The sequence below is a fragment of the Lepisosteus platostomus genome, chromosome 1 (genome assembly GCF_059453375.1).
Source record: "Lepisosteus platostomus isolate fLepPlt1 chromosome 1, fLepPlt1.hap1, whole genome shotgun sequence".
NCBI lineage: Eukaryota > Metazoa > Chordata > Actinopteri > Semionotiformes > Lepisosteidae > Lepisosteus > Lepisosteus platostomus.
The window spans coordinates 76,263,842-76,286,870 of record NC_142611.1 but is presented as its reverse complement, the minus strand read 5'-3'; the positions used below and the strand labels follow the sequence as shown (position 1 = coordinate 76,286,870).

The 23,029-nt window shown below is 36.5% G+C and overlaps 1 protein-coding gene across 1 annotated transcript; it reads left to right on the top strand.

The window, feature by feature from the left end:
• Positions 1–216: 216 nt before the first annotated feature.
• Positions 217–19,309, top strand: LOC148678729 (5-hydroxytryptamine receptor 4). Its single transcript, XM_088637650.1, has 2 exons — positions 217–292; positions 15,890–19,309. The coding sequence occupies exon 2, from the start codon at positions 15,907–15,909 to the stop codon at positions 16,978–16,980; it is 1,074 nt and encodes a 357-aa protein (XP_088493776.1). The 5' UTR covers positions 217–292; positions 15,890–15,906; the 3' UTR covers positions 16,981–19,309.
• The last annotated feature ends 3,720 nt before the right edge of the window (positions 19,310–23,029 follow it).

Sequence of the window (23,029 nt, the reverse complement as noted above, 5' to 3'; positions counted from 1 at the left end):
TTTCAGAATGCTGCAAATAAACAGGTGTGAAAACAGACCTTGATGATTAACTTAGCATAGCAGCCAAAATTAGCTAAGTGAGGGTGTAAAAGGGTGGTTTTAATTAGCATCACAATTATTTATCCCTCCTGGTTTAATCAAGAAAGCCATTTTAGCAGTCATTAATGTACCACGTACCACATGTCTCTCAGGCAGCTTTCTCTGTATGAACACAGTGAGAAGAGAAGGGACTATAATCTACTGAAATCAACTAGCAGCATGCCGATCTGAGGGGAGAGCATTTAACAAAGAAGTGAGTACGAACCATCTGAAGGGTCTTTTTTTGCATGTTCTGTTTTTCTCCTATTTAAAAGTGGTAGAAGTGTTGCAATTGATTTATGCTGAGACAGAAAGAAATACAAATGTATGATATGAACCTTTCAGAAAGACATCCAACATCATCTTCTGTATCAAACTGCTGTCACGTTTTCTTGAGAAAAATTTGACATTTAATGTTTTCAAAAGCCAATTCCTCATAGGCAGGAGCTACACGATGCTTATTTCTACCTCTCAGTTCAAAGCAGAGTTTTACTTTTGCAAAATGTGCTTTTTACACTGGAGTGAATGTCATCTGACATAACAGCTGCAGATTTCAAATTTGTACTTGGGTTTCATAGCTAAATACTGTCATGGTAGGAATATTTGACTTATGCTTGACATTGTTTCCTTTTTAAGTTTTGTGTTAAGCATCTCTATTTACTGAATTATTTTGTTTGTGTGACAAATGCAAAAACAGAATCTAATGACCAAAAGTCCCACAATATATGTTTTCATAAACCTTCTGAAACCCTTTCTCTTCAGAAAATAAATAAATTGCTGCCTCCATTTTCAAATACTGTTATTCAACATTGTTTTGTCAGCTGCAGGATAACCAGAGAGACACTAGAAGATGCAGTTAGAAATGTCACTCAGACATCCAGATTTTATTTTCAAATAAACACAAACTTAGAGAAAGAAAGAATCTTACTTCAGGACCTAACCCAAAGGGTTTAGTTTATCTTACAATATCTTATGTAAGATAAAAAATTTAAAAGTTCATTTTAAATTTTATGTAAGATGCAAATACCAAATCTAACCCTTAACATTCAACCCTGTCATGCCAAATTCACATTTATTTCCAGTATGTCTAACCTCAAACAAAAAAACCAAAAGATTAAATAGTTATGCATTATTAATATTTAAGGTAAGTGTACCCATTTTAACCCACCAAGTATTTTTTAAGTACAAAGCTCAATTTCTCTGCAAGTAAAACATTATTTAGATGTAAAATTATTCTTATTGTGTAAGGATTTATTGCATACAGACATTATATACAATACCTGGTAATAAAATAAAAATAAAATTTGAAGTGGCTCAAATGACCACCAAATGAAATTTAATAATTTATTTAATGGATAATATACGAATCAATTCAATAATAGACTACGAGGTCTCTCAATTTAGGAGGATTGATTAAACCTACAGTGTTTGTCAACTCTATTTTTTACTACTTGTACAGTGGTCAGATACATCAAGGTTGTGTCTCAGATTTTTCAGGAATTAAAAAAAATGACTTTCAAAGCTAGAAAAAACCCTTATTGTTCAATTTATTTTTCAATAAAAATCTTTTTAGATGGTTTCAGACATATTACAGTATTTCTTAAATTTGAGACATTTTTGTATATTTCAGTTAGGAAAGGCATAAGTCAAAAGCAAGGATTAAATAATAATAATATTTTGTCATTTTACAGCTTGCATCTTAAATGCAGATAGGAAGGATTTAAATACTTCACCATTTATTTACAAAACATATTGCTTTTATCATTTCCGATTTGTTAGATTTAGTCCGATAGCTTTTATCACATTCCCTTCAACACAAAGCAACAGATTTCTTGAAGATCTTCATTTCTGAAAACTCAGGGGCTGTATTTTCTAAAGAAGAACTTGTTGACTAGTGTTTCATTTAAACAGATGAGAAAAAAACTAATTTTCGTAAAAAATAGCAGAGAAGCTTCAATTGTCACAGAAAAGGTACAGTATAAATCTGCCGCTAACATGAAAAGTACAGTACTGTAGATACAGTAAAAAGTAGGCAAATGTTTGCTTGTGTATTCCCTGAACCACACCAGTGCCAGAATCCAGGGCTCATGACTAGAGAAAATACTAATTGTACTGTCAGTGGGGCTTCAATGTTCTGGCCTTGACATTGAAGGTCATTAAAAAGTGTAAGAAAGTTCTTAGAAAGTGGACTAGACCCATAATCAGAAAGTTGCTTATTTCAGGTAAGGGTCACAGAAACAGGATACAAAGGAGGGCTGCTCCCTATCAGCAGCTCATTGTGGGATGCACACAGGCACAATTTAGAGACAGCAATTGAAGCATCATTGTCTTTGGATTATGGGAGAAAGCTGGAGCACCTGGAGAAGACCCATGCCCTTCATACTGTAGATGGCACCCCTGTCCTGAGTCAACTCCAGGACCGAAGAGCAGCAGTGAGGCAGCAGTCCTAACCTCACATCACAGGGGCCGCTTGTGCTTTTGTACATTAACAATCCAAAAAACAAGGAAGAAGTGTCAAACTAGGAGTTCAGACCTGCAAGTCTTTATTAATTACTCTAACAAAGAGTAGACTTTTCCATATCGCAAATACATTTTCTCACGTTTTGTTTTTTTCACAAAAATGCCAATTGATGCTTCTCTTTAAAATCTACAGTATATCTTGAAGTGTCCTGAGTAAAGACCCAATTTGGGTCATAGGATGTCTGTGTGACAGTCTAAGTCTAGAAGCTATTAAATTACTGAACATAAATATTACAAACCAAAAATATATTGTAATAATGACATAACTGACTATTTTTGGGTAGTAATATTTACATTCACACTAAGTAAGCACAACAAAGAATATTGTGATGATAATCAATGCAATTGAATATATACAACAAAATCACATTTCAGTGGTTTTGAAATAAAAAATAATAATATTTAATTAGAAAGAGCTTTTTCAAACCCAAGATGCTGTGTGTAATGAATAAAAAAAGACAATAAAAAGTGAAAGAAAAAAATGAAACAAGAACATACAGATACAGTAGAATGTAAAGCAATCAGACATAGGTCCTGGTGAGAAGGTGAGTTTTGAGTTTGGATGTGAAGACAGTCAAAGAATTTGTCTGCGGAAGTGTTGGAGGAAGGACAGTCTGCAACAAGAGAGCTGCCACAAAAAGCATGGTCACTAAAAACATCCAAGATTTAGTCCTGGGTACAGTGAGCAAAGGACCAGCCACAACTGAACAGCGGCGTATAGGAGGAATGGTGAAAATGGAGTTCAGAGATGTACTGTATAATGGAGACAGATTACTGTACTATATATAGATATAGACAAGCTCTGGTGTGATTTAGAAGTCTAGCTGCAGACCTGTGCACATATTGCAACTTACTAGAAGACGGTTAAACATAGAGTCAAAAATTCAGGTCTTGGTGTGGGCAATGTTTCTAAGGTGAAAAAAGACGTTTTAATCAACTTTTTCACACAGGGCAGAAAAGAAAGTATCAAGCATGACTCCCAGATTTCTCCCAGATTCCTGACTGCGGCTGACACATAAAGCTCTCAAGCTTTTCCAGCGGACATTTGTGCCCACTAGTAAAAATGTTGTCACTGTTTAGCTTCAGGGAATTTGATGGCAAGGGGAGTTTGATGACACGCAAGCAAGAGATAAATGATGGAGGGGGGGAATTAGAAGGAGAAGTTTGAATGTAAATCTGAGTATCATGTACATAGCAATGAAACTGACACAAATAATAATAGATTATAGATTACAATAGAAGTATCAGCAACACGGTTTCAACTTTTGATTTGGAAGCGTTTTCCCCAAAAACCTGCAGAGTACAAAGATTGACTATTTCATTTTTGGTAGTTTCCTCTTTTGTTCCTTCAGCAAATGCAGATATTATCATCCGTAAGTAACCTGCAAAACATTGGTTTTTCGTATTAGTATCATCAGGGGAGAAAATTGTGTTTTTGTCGGAGACTCAGAAGCTTCAAAACATTTCTTAAGTGCAGTTAGTCTTTTGTTTCTAGCCTGATTGTGATGAGGGAGAATAGTGTATATTTGTGTCCCGTAACTTGAGCAGTTAAGCTTGCAGAGAGAACACACATTCAGTGCTACTTTTTTATCTGTCACTCCTGTTTTCAAAGACAGTTATTGATTTTCCCCAAAGGAGGAGCAGACCAGCAGTGCTAGGCTCAGCTGGTAGTGACTTTCACAGAAAATACAAATCATACACTATGAGGCAAAGCTGGTGAAAGTGAGAAGGGTATATAAACGAGGGCTGATGGAGACTGAAAACAGTTCAGGTTAAGGTAAGAGGAAAAACACATTGTCAGGACAGAAACTGGGCACAGTTACCACTTCCTCTGTCAGTAACGCTGTGCTTATTTTCATTGTTTTATTGTGTTATCTAAAATCCTTTAGGTATGTGGGTGATGTTAATGCTGAATGTTCAGTTTAGTTTGCCAAAGTCATCCTTTTCGGAATTCTTTCTGTGAAAGAATATATGTTCTTTACAAATTAAAATAAATATCTGAGATCTTGGCTTTGAAGCTCCTCACTGAAAAAAACAACTTTGCCTTGCTTGTCTTCATAGCAAGAGGTGTCGTGTTACTGTACCGTATGTGTAGTAGAGCACAATCAGATTTGAAATGTCCATTTCCTTTTCTGAACTGAATCAGGTTTGACTGGTTTGCACATCAGGAGCAGAAAAGACACCCAATTTTTACCTTTCTTTATGTTTTAAAATCAAAAGTGATCTTCCATACAGTATATCTGTCTCGTCTATTTGCGTGTTATTTATCTTTGTGCTTTGCCTATACAGTATGTCTTTATGCTGGTCACCTTTGATCTGTGAAGAACAGGGAGAAAACCTTTTGCCATAATCATTCTACAGTATGTTCTATTTAGTCAGTACTTATACTATTCTCAAACACCACAATATAGACAGACAAACAAAATGAATAATACATAAACAAAAAATACTAATCTGTGTGAAAAGGAAGAAAATGGGAGAGGGGTGGACAAAAGATGATTAACTTTTAGCTATTAAGAATTGCACAACCAAATTAATACTGTATTTAGAATGATTAGATAATGAGACAGTTTGTGAAACACACTGTACACATCTCCATAGTTAGGAAGATACTCTAATCTTCAGCATACTGAAATGTGACTTTAATTATCGCGCGTTCAGTGTTAAGGGTCATTTCTTAAATGTAATTTTGTAATTCAATTTTTAATATCATTCTGATAAGGACATTTGAGTTTTTGGCATACTTGAGAAAAGTCATGATGCTTTGCTTGTGGTGATATTTTCCCATTCTATTCAGGATTTATTGAGGAAGACAGAATCAGATGCTTGTGTTGGGAAAATAGCTATATTTTGGAGAAATGAACTTTACTTAGGAATAGGAAATGCAATAACAAACCAATGTTTACGAAAAGCATTTGGTTTAAAAATATTTCTGGAACAAACTTAGGCTTAAATATTTCTTGTCTATACAGTATCTGCTTTAATGCATCCATTTTAGATAAATTAGTATGAAGATCGCATGGTATTTTGGTATGGTGCGACAGGGAGCGCTACAGGAGGTCATTCTTGCCTTCTGCCATAAGACTGTACAATGCATCCACCTTGCGTCTGGGCAGAGGCAACATTGACAGTGACCTGTTTCTGGACTGAACAGTAAACTGATACATCTGTTCTTTTTCTTTTCCCATTTAAAACTGTTTTTGTGCAATATATGCCAGGGACCTGTGCAATACATTTATATTTATAGTCATATTGTGCAATATGACTTTTTTGTGTAGTTTTTAGTTCTGGTTTGTTCTTTGTGTGTTCTGAACTGTGAGTAACTCTTCTTAGTGCACTTCTCACTGTACTGATTGTATTGTATGTATTGTATTATTATTATTGTATCATTCATACACTGTGTCTGTGTTGTCTGTGTTAAGCTGCTGTTGCACTGCAATTTCCCTCACGGGATCAATAAAGTATCTATCTATTTTACAGTAACACATACTGTACTGTATTATAATAGATTTATAAGATTATAACACACACACCAGAAATTCCAAACACTCTTTAATGGTGTCATTAATGCTGCAAATATTAGGAATTCTAGAAATTACTTAAACTACATTCATGATAAAAGAACAGTATTATCTTATTCAATATGTACCTACTGATGAATGACAAAAGTTATAGTGCTGTTACTGTTACTTGAATTACATCTTTCTGAAACTACCAAGGCAAGTGTCTTCAGTCAGTAAATTTCAAGCAGAACCACTTATAATCCTCTGACATAGTCATTGTCCAATTATTACTTCTCGTATTAAAATAATAATAATACGGTGCTATGTGTATATGTGATTATCTGCTTTTGATAGTCTGTCTGATCTCTCTGAACTCCACACAGATGAAAGTAACAGCATTTCTTTTTTTCCCTGAAATGTCAGCTCTTACACTTTGACTCCTACTCCAGTGATCTGTCATGCTTGTGAGGGTGGTAAAAACAGACGCATCTGAATGGAGAGATTGCTGCTGCTGGTGATTTTGAAAAATAACAGAAACACAGACTCGCCATATGTTCAGAGTTTAAGCCAACGCACTAGGTTGTAGAATGATGAAGGATACTTTGTGACTGTCTTATAAAGGTCAGATGTGATCATCTGCAGGAAGACTTTTGATTTTCCATTTTGTTGCCATTGTCACTCGAATGTATTCCCTAAACTCATGGCTATATAGAGAGAACCTTTTCACATTTGTACTGTAGACATACAGTACAGTACACAGGGACTGGAAATGAGGATGCTGTAATTTGAATCTTTTCTCACTTCTGTGGTTTTACTTGTATCTTGGCAAATCTAAACCTCTCTTTAAAATGTACTAGAAACTGTGGATGTCTCAGAATAGCAAAGTTAACTTCACTTGCTGGACACCTCGAATAAGTATTTAAATCAACTGATGATTTAAGGTAAGTTTCCTGAAGATTTTTCTGACATGACTCATTCTATAATAGTGATAAGCAACTCTGCTTTAAAACAATGAGCAGGAAGAATAAACTGGACTGGAAAACTTACACTAGTACTTGTTTCGTAGAGAGAATATAGATGTTCTGCCAGCATTTTCTAAGAAAGCGCTAAAGTTAGTATGTTTAGGGAGCTGTTTCAGATTTACAGGGATTTAAATGTTTAAATTTGCAAACCATCATAAACTTGGAAATTCTTAAGATGCTAAATGATTTATGTTACAAACTTTTATTTAAACAAATTCTTTTTAAATATTAGGGCTGAGGCAATACACCAACTTGTAAGGTGCATTGTAAGGTGCACAAACCACGATGTGATTTGTATTAGGATATTAATGAAGAATTTAGGCAGCTCTGTGGAATCGCGGTCAGTACTGCAGGTTCCCAACTTTTGGGTCCTGAATTTAAGTTCAGCCTGTGGCAGCTTTTATGTGAAGTTGGTATGTTCTTCTGTGTCTCTGTATTGTGCTTTTGCCTTTATGAATTCAAGTTCTCCCCCCTTTTCTAAAGACATACTGACCAAGGAAACTGGTGTCTCCAAACTTTCCCTATGTACAGTATGTGAACATGCCCTGAGATGGACAGATGTTTTTACCTTGGTGTCCTCCTCCCTTGTGTCTTATGAGTCTGCTTTCACCCTTACCAGTAATATATATATATACAGTATATAGGTTTCTGATGGATGAATGGATGGAGAGATGCTTACTACATCTCTGAGAAATAAAAACATCATTATACAAACTGTAAAACTAACATTAGTTCATTAGTCTCTTAAGAAAACAGTAAACATAAAATGTTCCACCAATATAAAATAAGGCTCTTAAAATACTTTTGCTTTATAAGAATCCTTGGAAACTTTATTTTGAAACCTTTTGTACTCACTAGGGATTAATGACAGAAATGAGACTGAGATATCTTCAGTTGTAAAAGCTACATTTTTTCAAATTTTGCTTTCAATGACAGCAAGAAGATGCAAATCTTTGGCAATGCAAACGTCTGCTGTTGAGTCATTTCTTGTACACTAATGGCGTAGTGGTGGCTCTGTGGTAAGGATCTGTGCCTGTGACTGGAAGGTTGCCGGTTCAAATCCTGTGGCTGGCAGAGGAATCCTACTCTGTTGGGCCCCTGAGCAAGGCCCTTAACCCTGACTGCTCCAGGGGTGCTGTACAATGGCTGACCCTGCGCTCTGACCCCAAGCTTCTCTCCCTGTCTGTGTCTCCATGGAGAAAAGCTGGGGTATGCAAAAAGACAAATTCCTAATGCAAGAAATTGTATAGGGCTAATAAAGAAACATTATTAATGATGAAAGTAGTTTATGAGTGAATGCTCCCTACAGAGTTAGCTGACTGGATGGAGAAGACTTGTAAGCCGAATTAGCTTTTTTCCTGTATTTTTCCCTTACACCACCATACAGTATTTGTTTTATAGTGAGCTGATGCAATAGCTGTTGTATTATGAGATGATGTTTAAGTGCCACTGCGGGGCTTGCATATCATGATTTGTTTGTTCTTTTTTGGCAGGTTAATTTTGCAAACAAGGATAAATGAAATATTTTCAGTTTTGGAAAGAGGTAGTTGTTTTTTCAGTCACAGGATACACTCTAAGATCAGAAAGAGTAATGCTTTTCTGCATATTTTTCAGTTGCTCGCAGAATACTGACTACTTTTACGCCTACTCTTACGTCTGGGTTACAGTTTGCATAATCTGGGATATATTGTGTTTATGCTCAAACATCCAATACATTTTCTTAAATGAAACAAATGAAAAGTTGATGTGTCAGATTTTATAATTGTATATATTTACTGTAAATAGATGTTAAATAGACTGTGATAGATTGTATAAGGCTTATTATTTATTCTTACAATATGGAGTGTAGACCAATGTTCTAATAATTTTAAAAGATAAATATGTGAATATTACTGCGGACAATTTTATAATATCTGCATTTGTATAAATGAGAATTAGACACCCCATTCAAAATAATTAGAAACATGTATTTTTACATGTATTTAAATATGGGTAGCACACACATTTCAAATGAAGTATGTAACATATGAAGCATCTCTAAAACCTCTTTTAGGCAAGATTCTGTACATGGAGATCACCATTCGTTTTTTAAAACCCTGGGAATAGAAACTAATGTGTTTGTGTGTGGATGTGGTGGTTTTGAGGCATTGATGACATGCTACACAAAAAGCACCAGAAACATCATCAGAAAGCAAGTTCATATTTATAAATCTGCAGTATGATCCTTTCTATATAATGTGCTGTGGCAATTCAGTTACATAACCATCTCACTGCAAATAACCTTTTTGAACCCCTCCAATCTGGATTCCGACAACTTCACAGCACAGAAACTGCCATGGTTAAAGTCTCTCAAGATCTTCTAATAGCTTCTGATTCTGGTTCTCTTTCTAAACTCATTCTTCTTGATCTCAGTGCGGCTTCTGACAATGTTAACCACGATAACTTACTTTCTCGTCTTGAGACTGTTTGGAGTTTCTGACACTGCTCTCAATTGGTTCAAGTCTTACCTCCCTGATCGCTGTCACTTAGTCTCTCTTGGCGGACTTAGGCCTGAAATTTGTGTAGTTAAGTCTGGTGTTCCTCAGGGTTCAATACTGGGTCCCTTACTTTCAGCATTTACACGTTTCCACTTGGTCAGCTTTTAAGATCACATGGCCTCAACTATCATTTCTATGCTGGCTATTCTATCTAATTGCATCTCCAACATAAAAACATGTACGACTCAGAATTTCCTTCATCTGAACTGTGACAAGACTGAAGTCATGCTTTTTGACACCTTCTTTAACTTTGTAAAGCCAATGCTGTAACCCTCTCTGTGGATGGTACTGTATTTAAACTTGGGGGTGATATTTGATTCAGGCTGAACATTCGACCCACATTTGCAACATATTGTCAAAACATCTTTCTTCGGAAATATGGCTAGACTATGTCATACAGTATGTTATCACTAACTGTGGCTGAAAAGGTGATCAACACATTTGTCTTCTCCCTAATCGACTACTGTAACTACGAATTGACTTTCTGGTGTTTCTAAATCCACATTGAACAAACTCCAGTATGTCTAAATTTTGGCAGTCAGTATCCTGACCAGGTCTAGTACAAGTGATCACATTACTCCTATCCTAGAGTCCTTGCACTTCCTGTCAAGTTTCATGTCGACTTCACAATCCTCATGCTTACCTACTGTATAAGGCTCTGCGTGGCTTGGCACCTCAGTACCTGTCTGAGCTATTATCGTCCTACTCCCCATCTCACAACCTTCGCTCTTCTAATTCTGGGCTCCTATCTGTCCCCCAAGACTGTCTACACTCCATGGGTGACAGGGGCTTCCCCTGTTATGCCACAAAGCTCTGTAACTCTATACCCAAGGACATCAGAGAATCACCTTCTCTAAACTCCTTCAAATCCAGACTCAAAACCTTCTTCTTTAGAAGAGCCTTTACTTAACTGGTTCTGTACTTTATCCCTCTGCTCCTATTCTGTAAAGTGCTTTGAGAAGCCACCTTTAAATATTATTATTATTATTATTATTATTATTATTATTATTATTATTATTATGACATAAGAACATAATAAACATTTCAAGCAAATGGAGTACATTCAGCCCATCTGGCTCAATTGGTAATTTTGAGTAAAGAGCTGCCTTGTGTTCTTGGTTTTAAAAGCACTTTCACAGTTTCAGCTTGTGTACTATAATTCATTTCCTCTGTTCATCTTGAATAAACTTGCTGGGTTGACTTTGGCTATGAACTAAAGTGAACTAAAAGGTTAAAACTCTTAATATACAGTAGATCCCTGGGCTGTGTTTTAGTTCACGTGATGAATGTAAACCAAGAGTCCTCTCTGTATAGAATGGACTTAAAAATGACAAGATCTACACTAAATGCTTCTCTCAACGTAACATTGTAAACCTCAGCTTAGGTTTAACCTCAGATAGCTGATGAAATGCTGTTCTGTGACTGATAAGTATGGGGAAAGTTTTGTAAAAGACTATTTTCAGATAACGCTATACTGTAATCCCTCTGGTATTAATTAAATTTCTATTTTTACTGGAGTGCAACCATTATAGACTACGCTAGTTTCTTAATAGTTCCAGCTGTTATCCTCTTGCAACTCCAAAGACTTGGACACTTGGGTATCATCTGAGTTTATGTAAACATGCAGGTTTGACTTTCATTAAAAGTGTCTCTGGTATCCCAGTAGGATTCAAAGCAAAGCTTTACTGACATTAATATGAAAGAACACAATAGGGAGACCATATGTTCCAAAGCAGATTAGCATCACCAATATAAAATATTGCTCTTTAGAGATTAGGATTGTGCTACCCATAGCGTGTCTAAAGAGGGCTTAGGGACTATTAACTGCCTACTAGCATTACAGCCATTGTAGCAGATCTTTGATTAGCTCAATCCTATTTTGCTAAGCAAAGAGGATAACAAGCTTAAGAATTTAAGGAAATGTACATTTACCCCAATTAGTAAAGGGATGTAAGTCATACTGATATAAGGGTATGTGTGTTCATTTCTTGCTAACACAATAAGCCTGCATGCAGCCGCCACTTGGAACATAATGGAATGGAATAATGGGGCATTTGTGATTCCTTGTGGCTCCACAAGGGTGAGAAGAAATGTGAACTTTCCTTTCAAGGAGAGATAAGAGTTGCACAAAAAATGGCCGTTAGAATGCTTAATTATTTATTATACATTCCCTTGGTGTTTCAGTAATGTCTAGGACACGTGGTATGGGTCTTGTGTTAAAAAATGCGTGCAACTAAGTTTTAGTTAAATGTTCTGTGTTTTTAGTTAGTTAAATGTGCTGCTCTCTTAGAATCTATACATGATTCACTGGGGAAACCCTCAAAGAGAAACCCCCCTAAACCATCTGATCCACAGAGTGTTCCCAAAGATGTTAGAAAAGAGTTTTATTTTTTAAATAAATGTTATCCATTACTTTTTTTTTACATCTAATTAAAGCAACAAAAATATTTTTTCTCTTTTTCTCCATCGGTTTATAACCTTTTCAGAATTCCCGTTGTTCTGTGATATGTTCATTGGAGTTACAAATATGCTTATAAATTGAATTTTGGAATAGCTTCTTTGAAGGTACTAAAGGTACAGTAGTCATAATTTTGCTGTTAAGCAAACTTGCGGATAAAACAAGCTGCATCTGATTAAAAAATCATTGATTTTCATCAGAGGTATTGTGATTGTGCAGATTTTCCTATTGTCCTCTTCCCCTTTTCAGAATAGGGGTGTCAGGAGCCATAGAGCTTTTGAATTAAAAAAATAATGTATGTTAAATCAAAGTTTCTAACTGTATGAATAAGATTTGCATTAATATATTTAAAGTTACTGTAAGGAAAGCGCGACCTGTAATATTTTCTACACAGGTTATCCGATAAAATGTCCGCATGTACTCTATATGTACAGTACTTTGCATTCAATGCGTAATCTTTACTTTTGGATCACTGTTTATTAATAGATTGAGTATTAATTCCAACCTGGGTGCTATCAGAATGGAACAGTGAATTTCATTTGCTCTCAGAAATATTTTAAATAGGTATCTTAATTCATTAGGAATACTCAAGAGGAGCAGTGGAATGAATTGTGACAGGATTTTTCAACTGAGCATGGCTTAACGGAAGCAGGTGTATGATTTGTTTGGCGTGTTCAGATGATTTTATGTCCCACAGCTGCTTCAATCCTGTGGTTTTGTTTTCTTGGTCTTTGAAAAGCACAGTCCGCCTAGCCAGCGTGACTGCCACAGAAAGGAAAAGGTTAGCCCCCTCATCAAAGATTTCAAGCTGTGGTTGATTGCTTCACTACCTTTATGCTCCTTGTTCAAGTGACAGCAGGAATCACCTACGGAGATATTTTTAAGCAAGCTCATCTAAAGTTAATAAGTCCCAAGCAAAATAAAATAAGCAGCCCTGACAATGTGCAGTGCCTAGCAAAAGTATTCACCTCCTTCCAGTTATGTCCTGTTTTGTTGATGTACAAATGAGGTACACATACAGAATTTTTCAGAAACTCCATATTTTTAATTAAATAATTAAATTTGAATTGGGGGGAAAAAAAAGAAGTCAACAAAAACTGCAAATAAAATCTAAAGTTAAAATAGATTGAATGCAAAATTATTCAACTCCCTGAGTCAATACTTGGTGGAATTATCTTTGGCAGACAATAGAGCTGTGAGCGTTTTTGAATAAATCTCTACCAAATGTATATAATGGGATGTTCTGGTTTACCTATTCTTTTTTGTCAGCTTGCTCAAACTCTGTTGACTGAGGAATTTTTGATCGATGGAGTTTTTAAGCAGATGTTCGGGAGGTCAGATTGTTATCTTATACTGTACTTTCACTCTATAACACATTACACATAAAAATTTGCGGAGCCCCTTTTGTGAGCATTTATTTCTCACATTCGGTGTTTTATCTTGTTAGAGATGGATGTCCCTTGGGCTTGGCCTAACTAGTCCTCACCTTTTCATCCTTCTCCTGGTGCTCACCGGCCTTCCTAGCACATCTAGACTTGGCAATCCAACCACTGTTCACCTCCTCAAAGCCAGAACTTGAGTTGCTTTCTCATCCCATCTTGGGCAAGCTGCTTTTCGACCCCTGATTCCTTCCACCTGCCATAATGTTCCTCTGATGCCATCATCCTTCCCTGGAACTCCAGAACAACTGTATCCAGCAGCCATACTGCACCCTGCAACTCACAGCTCTGAGCCTGGTCAGTACCTGGATGGGAGATCTCCTGGGAAAAACTAAGGTTTCAACTGGAAGAGGTATTAGTGGGACCAGAAGGGGGCGTTCACCCTGTGGTCTGTGGCGATACTAATGCCTCAATGTAGTGACGGAGACACTAAACTGCAAAAAGGCTCCGTCTTTCAGATGACGCAAAACTGAGGTCCTGACTCTCATTAAAAATCCCAGGGCGTTTCTCGAAAAGAGTAGGGGTGTTAACCCAACATCCTGGCCAAATTTCCAACTGGCCTTTACCATTCTTGGCCTGCTAATAACCCCGATCTATGAATTGGCTTTATCACTCTGTTCTCCTCCCAACTGTGTAGTGAGCATTCTGGTGCACTATAGGTACCTTCGCATCATCCAGGTGGGTGTGCACACTGGTGCTGGTGGAGGAGAGGCTCCATTACCATTGAGTGGAGTGGCAAGAAAAGCACTATATACTGTAAGTGTAAGGAATTATTAACTGCTCCTGCCTCCTCTCTTTCTCTCCCAACCCCTTCCTCACACCCCCCTTTTCACAATCTCAGCTCATTTCTCCCGTTCTTTTTCTGGTTCTCCCCATTTTTGGTCAAACGTCTAACCCATCACACCTACAGTTTGGCACCAGCCTTAAAGCTAAGGCTTACATTTTCTCGGCAAGGCAAGTTAACGTCAAATATTAGAATTTTAATTTTTCTGTTTCATCACATTAATTAGAACTTGACCAAATTCCTGAAATAGTAATTTACAAATCATGGCTGAGAATTATTATTAGATCCAAGTCAGACCTTCAACTGAGCTACTCATGGACGTTCACTTTTGTCCACTCTATTGTACATTTGCATGGTGTTATGAATTATGATTCTACTGAGAATTGAAGTTTAGCTCAAGTTTTAAGCTTCTAGCCGACTGAAACAAGTTTTCTTCTAAGATATTCCTGGATTTTGCTCCATTCATTTTTCTCTCAGTCTTGACAAACAGAACTATAACATAATACTGCTAACCCCATGCTTGACAATAGGGATGGTATTGACATAGTGATGCGCTATGTTGGGATTGTGGCAGACGTAATGCTTTGCATTAAGACTAAAAGGTTCTATTTATGTTTGTCTAAAGAAAAAAAAACTTTCCTGGATGTTTTTAAGGTGTCACTTACGTTGGTGCAAATTCCATGTGGGATTTGAGATTAGACTTTTCAGTACAAACAGGACAGCTTTGGGGAGTAACTGGGCGATTGTTGTCCAGTGTACTGTGCATTTTCCCCCATCTCAGCCATTGAACTCTGTGGCTCTTTCAAAGTCACAGTCAATTCAATTAACTGTGTGACACTGTAATTTTGTGCAACCTAATTTAGGTTTATCATAGAAAAGGAGAGGAATGCTTATACAATCAACTTTGCAGTTTTCATTGATATTTAACTTTAACTCAGTATGAGCATTCAAGTTATAATGTGTACTTTAAAAAGTATATACGCCATCTGTTGGTATTTTAGCACAATAGAACATTGCTGGAATGGGGTCAATTGTATTTGCAAGGTACTATATAATAGAAATTAACTAATTAAATATCTCACATGGGTTTGATAGTGGATGCAATTGTGTTTCATAATATACCCAGGAATGTAGTGAGCAAAGCAATGACGGGCAATAAAGACATGTCCTCACAATACATTTAATGAATTCTCTGATATTTACAATAAAAAAAGGTGTCTGCGTTATACACAAATATATCTATTTACCAATAAAGTACAGAGGGCTGTAATGCATATTCACTCACCACCTCTTAACGTCTCAAAAACATAGAAAGCAAATGTGTATGGATTTTTATAATAAATTGTAATACTAAAAACAATTGTCGCATTTTACTGATCCTCTGTCCATGTGAAAGGTGTGTCACTCTATAACCTCCTAGGTATTTAGTCTAGGAAAACTCTTAGTCTCATATTAAAGACAACAACAGTAATTTTTCTGTCGAGAACATAGAGCTGTTTTTAGTAAATTTATAAGGGCAGTTTGACATATTTTCTTTTTCTTTTTCAGGCTGTATCTAAGAAACTATGGCAAACATTTCTGAATGGCTCGACAGCATGAATTCCTCTGGATACACCTTCTATGAACCCTGCATCCCTTGGAGAAGCAGGAGCTCAAGAATAATTTTGTACATCTTTATAATCGCAGGAATCATCTGCACAGTGTTTGGTAACTTTTTGGTCGTCCTGTCAATCGCTTACTTCAAACAGCTGCAGTCACCGACTAACTCATTTGTCATGTCCCTAGCTGTCGCAGATTTTCTGGTTGGGCTCATAGTCATGCCCTACAGCATGATCAGGACCATTGAAGGATGCTGGTATTTTGGTCCCGTGTTCTGTGAAATTCACTCCAGCCTGGATGTGATGCTGTGCACAGCCTCCATTTTTCACCTTAGTTGCATTGCTTTTGACCGCTACTATGCTGTGTGCAATCCTTTGGTGTATGGGTTTAAAATGTCCAAGACAAGAGTCACTCTCCTTATTATCACCTGCTGGGTTGTCCCTTTGCTTATTTCATTTGCTCCCATACTGCTGGGGCTTCACAAGCTCGGCATTGAAACCAAGCTGCCACACGATGTGTGCTACTTTTTGGTCAACCAGGTTTACGCCATCACTGCTTCTTTTGTAGCCTTCTACCTTCCCATGTTCATCATGCTGGTGGCCTACTGGAAGATCTACAAGGCAGCGAAAAGACAAGCTATGCAAATAAACGCAGTTGAGAACCAGATGACGATACAAAACGGGGCCGTCAACTCCACCAAGAAGCAGAAACAGAGGAACTCCATGAAGAGAGAGAGAAAAGCAGCAAAAACCCTTGGCATAATCATGGGAGCTTTCCTCATTTTCTGGTTACCGTTCTTCACCACAAACGTCATTGATCCTTTCATAGAGTACCAGACAGACATGGTGATCTGGGAAGTGTTTCTGTGGCTGGGTTATGTGAACTCCTCCTTGAACCCTTTCCTCTATGGGTTCTTCAACAGGTCTTTCAGAAGGGCATTTTTCATGATAATTGGATGTAAGATTTGCTTACCTGGCTCACTCCCGAGTATTGACCTGTCGAACACCAAAAAAGAAGGAAATGAACGGACAATTAGCTAATACGATTACAGCTTTCTCCCTCCCTTTTATTCTAACCTGCTTGTGCTTTTCATTAGGCATGCAAGAAAAAAATGTGTTACTGTAAGATAATAAAATATTTGTAAACACTAAGCAGTGATGGAAATGAGCTAGCTGGATCCTTATGTGATCTGTTTATCAATAAAATACTGTAGGTTACACTGTTATTATCCCATTTAAATCACTGTAAAGGAAACGTTTTTACAAAAGGAAAACACAAACTGGATTGATACTCTTAAAAAATTATGTTGGTTTGCAACTAAGAGCATAATGATGTAGAGCTTGTTTTTGTCTGCTTCCCTGAAGTGTTATGTTATACTGTACACATCCTTTAGTTGTATATCTAAATAAGACCATTATAAAACAAACATTTTGACTTACTGTCAATGGGAATTTTATAAGGCAGGATTGATTGCTAAATCTAACTGTGAAGTGGTTTTTGTCAGTAGGTTTTGAAAGCACTGCTGTCTGAAACTGTGGGGATGTTTCCTAGAGCCAATGAATCCCAATAATCCGGAGTGCGGATTTTAATGGCAGATCAAATATTTTTTCCTGTTTTTTTCCTCTTTGAGATTTCATAATACAACTTATATACAGTACAATTGATATAACATCAGTAGAAAGGAGGTGATTAAAATATTACATTTCAATGATATTCTGCTTGTACTGCAGAAAAAGTAAACTGGGTAAAATGTTTTAATAAAATGACTAAGAAAAACAGAAGGAAAAAGAAAGCACTTCTTGAAAGGATTGAGAACAGAATCCAGTTAAAGAAAATGCATACAATACATTGTGAGCACAGCTAGAAAGGGGTATTTCAAAGGCCAAAACAGATTTAAATTCAATTGAAAAAAATAATAAAAGATTTTAGATGAGGAAAAGGAAGTGACTAATATAGAAAATTACTATTTCACGCATGTGCGTAATATGGAAGAGGCAGAAAATATGCCTTTAGGCTCCAAAGAAAAGAAAAGGCTCTATACTAAACAACATTAGTATAAAAAAGGCGGAGGCGTTAAAGCACTTAAGATAAGAAAAACTCCTAATCTAAAATTCTACCAGGTTTACTTAAGGATACAAGAGTTATTATTCATAGACCTTTAACAAAGCTCTCACAAATATCTTACTTACAGGATAAAAGAAGCAAGTCTTTTTAGTCTTAGTACAGAGAAAACTATAATGACCCAACTCCCAAGCATTAAAAGTCCTCAAAGGCACTGACTAAAATAACCCAGAAGATTTCTTCAGGACCAACAGTAAAACATGAAATTGGGGACACAATCAGAAAATAAGGGTAAGTGCTTCTAAAACCTGTGCATTATCAGAGAGAAGGTTGTGGGAGTCTAGGAGCTAACCAGACATGTACTGTACAATATAGTTGTTGAAGCTGTTATCCTGGCTTCTATCAAGAAATGCCTCGCTAAGATCCTCTGATCAATTACCTACTAGCAACCAAACAAGTTCGGTGGGCCAAATGGCCTCCTAATGTTTTAGCCTTTCTTATTTTCTTAAATAATTACCACCTGGCACTTAATTATAGTAGATAATAAGTATGTGCAACATTTAATTACTATTAGTGAAAGAGAAATTCACCTAGTAACTTACCTTCTTATTATATACTGTACACGCTATATAAATTGTGTAATATGTGGTTACTATTCTTATTTTCCAAACTTATATATTAGAACAATGTAAAAAGCAAAGATCAGTGACATAAGTTCTGGGGACAATTTTTGTGCTGTACGCTGGATTAATACTGCTTATAAAATAAGTCAGCAATATGCCACTGTTAATGCAGAGGAGCATTCTCAACTACAACATATCTTCTGTCATTTTTTACTTTAAATTAGATTATTTTAACTGTTCGTTGTCTTTTAGACATCTGCTTCTTCCTTCTTCTATCCAAAACATGCAAGTGGGACATTGAATCTAAATCTCAGTAATAAAAGCTGTTTTACTTTTAATAACTTTTATACTCCACTGGGGTACATTTCACCCTTATACCAATATTGGATTTGACTTACACATTAAACAAGGTTCCAAACTACAAATTATTTTATTTGTACCTTAATGAGTGTTGCATCACATGCTTTTCTACTTTTTGTGATTGTTAAAAAGTGTCCAGCACCTTTTCTGTCTTTGTTGTTATTTGTCAGTTTGCCTCCTCTTCTGACCCCATTTTTGTAATGACTTCCATGCAATTTTATAAAGAAAGTATTTTTAAACAGGCTTTTATTTTCAATAATCATATACAGTAGTCCACATATTTTCTGCCACTAAAATAATTATGTAAATTATACATCCTATTAAATAAAAGATTATTCAAAATGTAAAAAAAAATGTTGAGTGGTATTCAAATAATTCTTATCAAATCCAAATCTTTTTTATTAGGGGGAATTATGGGGCCTGAAAGATGGGTAGATAGGAAATAAGCATTTCAAATCAAAGGAATTGACTGGAAAATTAACCTTAACATGGTATTACATGATACTGCCTATAAAAAGAAAAAAGCAATAGCTGTAATAATCAATAAATGGTCATGTCAGTAAGCTAATGTTAAGTATGATATTGTGTGTCTTTCGCTGATAACCTAAGCACATTTTTATCACTTATGTCACTATAACAATGGCTGTCTACGAATATTGATCTGTATTCCCTATTGCCGAACACCTCTAACTTATTTATTGATTTATTTTCATACAGATGCACTTGTATGTAACATACAATACAATATTTCTTAACATACAATTATGTACACCCTTAAATAGTGGCATGAGCATGTGCATTGGACAAACTGGACTTTTGCAATATAAGGTACAGTAGTTCATGTAGTGTATAGCTAATGCACATTAGCTGGGTGTTGGTATGTGGTTGATCCACATACACAAAATGAAGGATCAGCATTTTGTTTTGCAGAAGGATGGGGAACGGAGTGGAAAAAAAAGTCTAACATTACTTGCACAGTTGTGGAGGGTATAAAGGTGAATATATCATTTATTTTTCATGAGGTAAATAATGCAACAGATTTAAGGCGAAGCTACAGGTTGTGTGGCTACAGATTGTGTACTTTGTGTGCCAAGGTAAGATCATTCTTGTCCCTTGCTCTAACCCTACGTCATCCAGTCTGATTGGAACTCAGTCAACTGTACACCACAGCTTCTCCCAGCAAAATACCTGTTCAGTACACAGCAATGTCTAACTAATGTACTTCACAGTCAATTTCATGGCCTGTTGATGTACTCAAAGTGATGATGAGAGTTTCAGGACCTTTTCAGACAAAGCTGTTCAAAACCATGCTTCAGTAATTTGGAATAAAGTTCAGGAACATGAGCTCACTTTTTAGATTTTTAAATTGCTTCCATTTTAAGTACAGTCTTTTGCAAACATCAATAACAGAGACCCGGAGCAATATTATATTTCACTCTGTTGGAAACCCTAAACATGTCATTAGCATAACAAATATCTCAGATCTTAGTTATCTGCACGTTTGCGAATCCAGTTATAAATAAGCTAAGCACATTGCTAATACTATAGGTGTTTCTTTACACAGACCTTATTTGATAGAAAATGTACATTACAGCCTCTTTTGTTTGCTGATTAATACCTGTACTTGTGTAAAACCATAGTCCAAACCCCATACTGAAACCTTTTGACACAGTGATTTTAGATGAATAAAATAAATGCTTTAGTTCCTTTGTTATTTTTTTATTTCAATCTAATCAAATCATTAAATTATTTCCATTAATAGAGTCAGTTAAAGGGAGAGAAAACGTACACTTTTATTGAAGAATTGTCTTGAATTTCCCTATTTTTTTGTTGTTCATATACAGTACTTCAGGGATAATGTCACCCGCACTTCAATGTGTAATTGCACATTGTGATTAATGGCACTACCAGTGAGTATTACAATTTGGGTTTGTAGCAAAAACTGTGTCACGAAGCATTTTTTAAGGACCCTATGCAGACGATAAAATCTGGAAGGGAGTGAGACAAACACGGGGAAAAAAGACTAGGAGCGGGGCTGGAAGAAGAACAAGGGGGCGTGTCAACAGTACGCTGGTGCTCTGGGGGGCGTGGTCCAAGGCAAACAAGTCCAAAGGGAGTCCGTAGGAAAATTCAGGGAATGCAAATGTCCATCCATGACAGAGACAAGATAAAGTTAAAAGCTGGAGCTGGATCTGGCGAAGGGTAGGGGGAATAAAAAGGGGTAATGGGGCCAGGCGCTCCCAGCTCCGGACCCAGATGGTCAGGACGCCACTGCGAAGTCTATGCTGTTGTCTATACGTCCATCTTCCAAAGCTGAGCCTGGAATGGTAGGAGCGTCTGGCTTTTGTAGGGAAGGGCTGGAACAGGAGGCAGGTACAAAAATCAAGACAAACAAGGAAGAGCCGGAGTGTCCTTAAGAGGAGCGGCTTACGATCATGACACACTGTAGAGGAAGCATCCACTGATAAGAAGAGGGCAATGAAAGCTGACAAAATGCACTCTCCAGGCACCAGTAGAAAATGTCTCAAAATGTTTGTGTGCTTCAACATTGCAAGAATCCTATGACACGGTATCTTCTTTTACAGCACATAATTATACAAAAAAAGTTTATAATTCTTGCTTGCTCCTTTGTTTTGTATTTAATTTAGATTTTTGATTTTGGTATAAAAAGCCTCTTGGATTTTTCTAGGGTATTTATACTCTTATTTCCAGTTCCCATTTCATGGTGATGCTGTGACTATGAAACTAATTTTCCTAACACCATTCATAGTCTGCTAAAGGCAGGTTCTCAGCTGGCTGTTATTTCACATCAGGAGTCAAAAAGCATGGCATGATCATATATTTATTTGTTGAAATTGAATATATCAATATTAACTACTGTGAAAGTAAGGCCCATGACTGAACCAGATGGAAGAAGAATATTTGGAATAGAGCCCAGAACTTTGAGGCCCAATGGTGTCAAACAAGCAAGCAAAGTGAAATTGTCAAAGACAGCTCACCATGACTAGACTGCTCAGGATATGACCAGTTATTTCCACTAGAGAACACTTGCTCAGACTGCAACAGACTGCCAGACTGTGCAGAGACAGTACCTTATCGGCCTTCTTCAACCTTCAACCACAAGTAATAGTCAATTAATTAAAGATGCTCTGTGAACATAAAACAAAGTGGTCAGGCCTGACTTGAAGATCCTGAAAATTATGACTTTAATAGTAGTCAGCACAGCCACTTGTTAGCTCTGAGATACCACAGCAATGAACATTTTTTACTGTACATGTTCTTGTCACTTAAAAAAGCACAAGTTCTAAGTCATACAGTTCAAACATGCAGTTTAGAGTACAATAAAAGGTAAATCACTTAGAATTGATGACATCATTTTGGAGGGCTGTGAAATTTATTTGCAGTATCTCTGGTACTGAAAAAAGACATAGATCCTGCAATTTGACCGAGTTGTTGTCCCATATCTTTGCTTTACTTGGATGTTAAACTGAGTGATAAAGAGTTGCCAAGTTTGGCTGAAGGGCTATATGATCAAGTAAGGACTTTTACCTGTATCTTATAATCATTTCTCCTTCAACACCATCATTTTCTATTCCGCACCCTGAAAGATCTGAAGGGGCACTTGCAAGACCAAATTATACTGTAGATTTAACTTCTACTCATTTGTATTGCTGTGTCCGTTCAGTTTAATCCTGACATTCCTTGATCTTGGTGTTCACTTGAGGAAAACCTGGTGTCTCCCTATGGACTTCAACATTCAATTGATTTTAATGCTTCATTTAGACATTGAAGATTGCCTTTTTTACCCAAGGTTTCTACAATTATGACTAGTGTACTGTAGGTGTGAGTGGAAAGATGCATCAATTCCCAGAAAACTTGACATTGCCACTCTCCAATATGATATAATCATAATTTTATTTCTTGACATTCACATTTGAGCAAATATTTCTATAGAGGATGGTCTTCACTTATACTAGGATTTACAGTCTACCATACTCTACTCTCTACACGTTTTACTTGTGTCTTTGTTCTGCAGTTCGTGTCT

Bases quoted from the DNA above. Each gene is read 5' to 3' on its own strand.
- LOC148678729 (XM_088637650.1), top strand. From the start codon at position 15,907: ATGGCAAACATTTCTGAATGGCTCGACAGCATGAATTCCTCTGGATAC.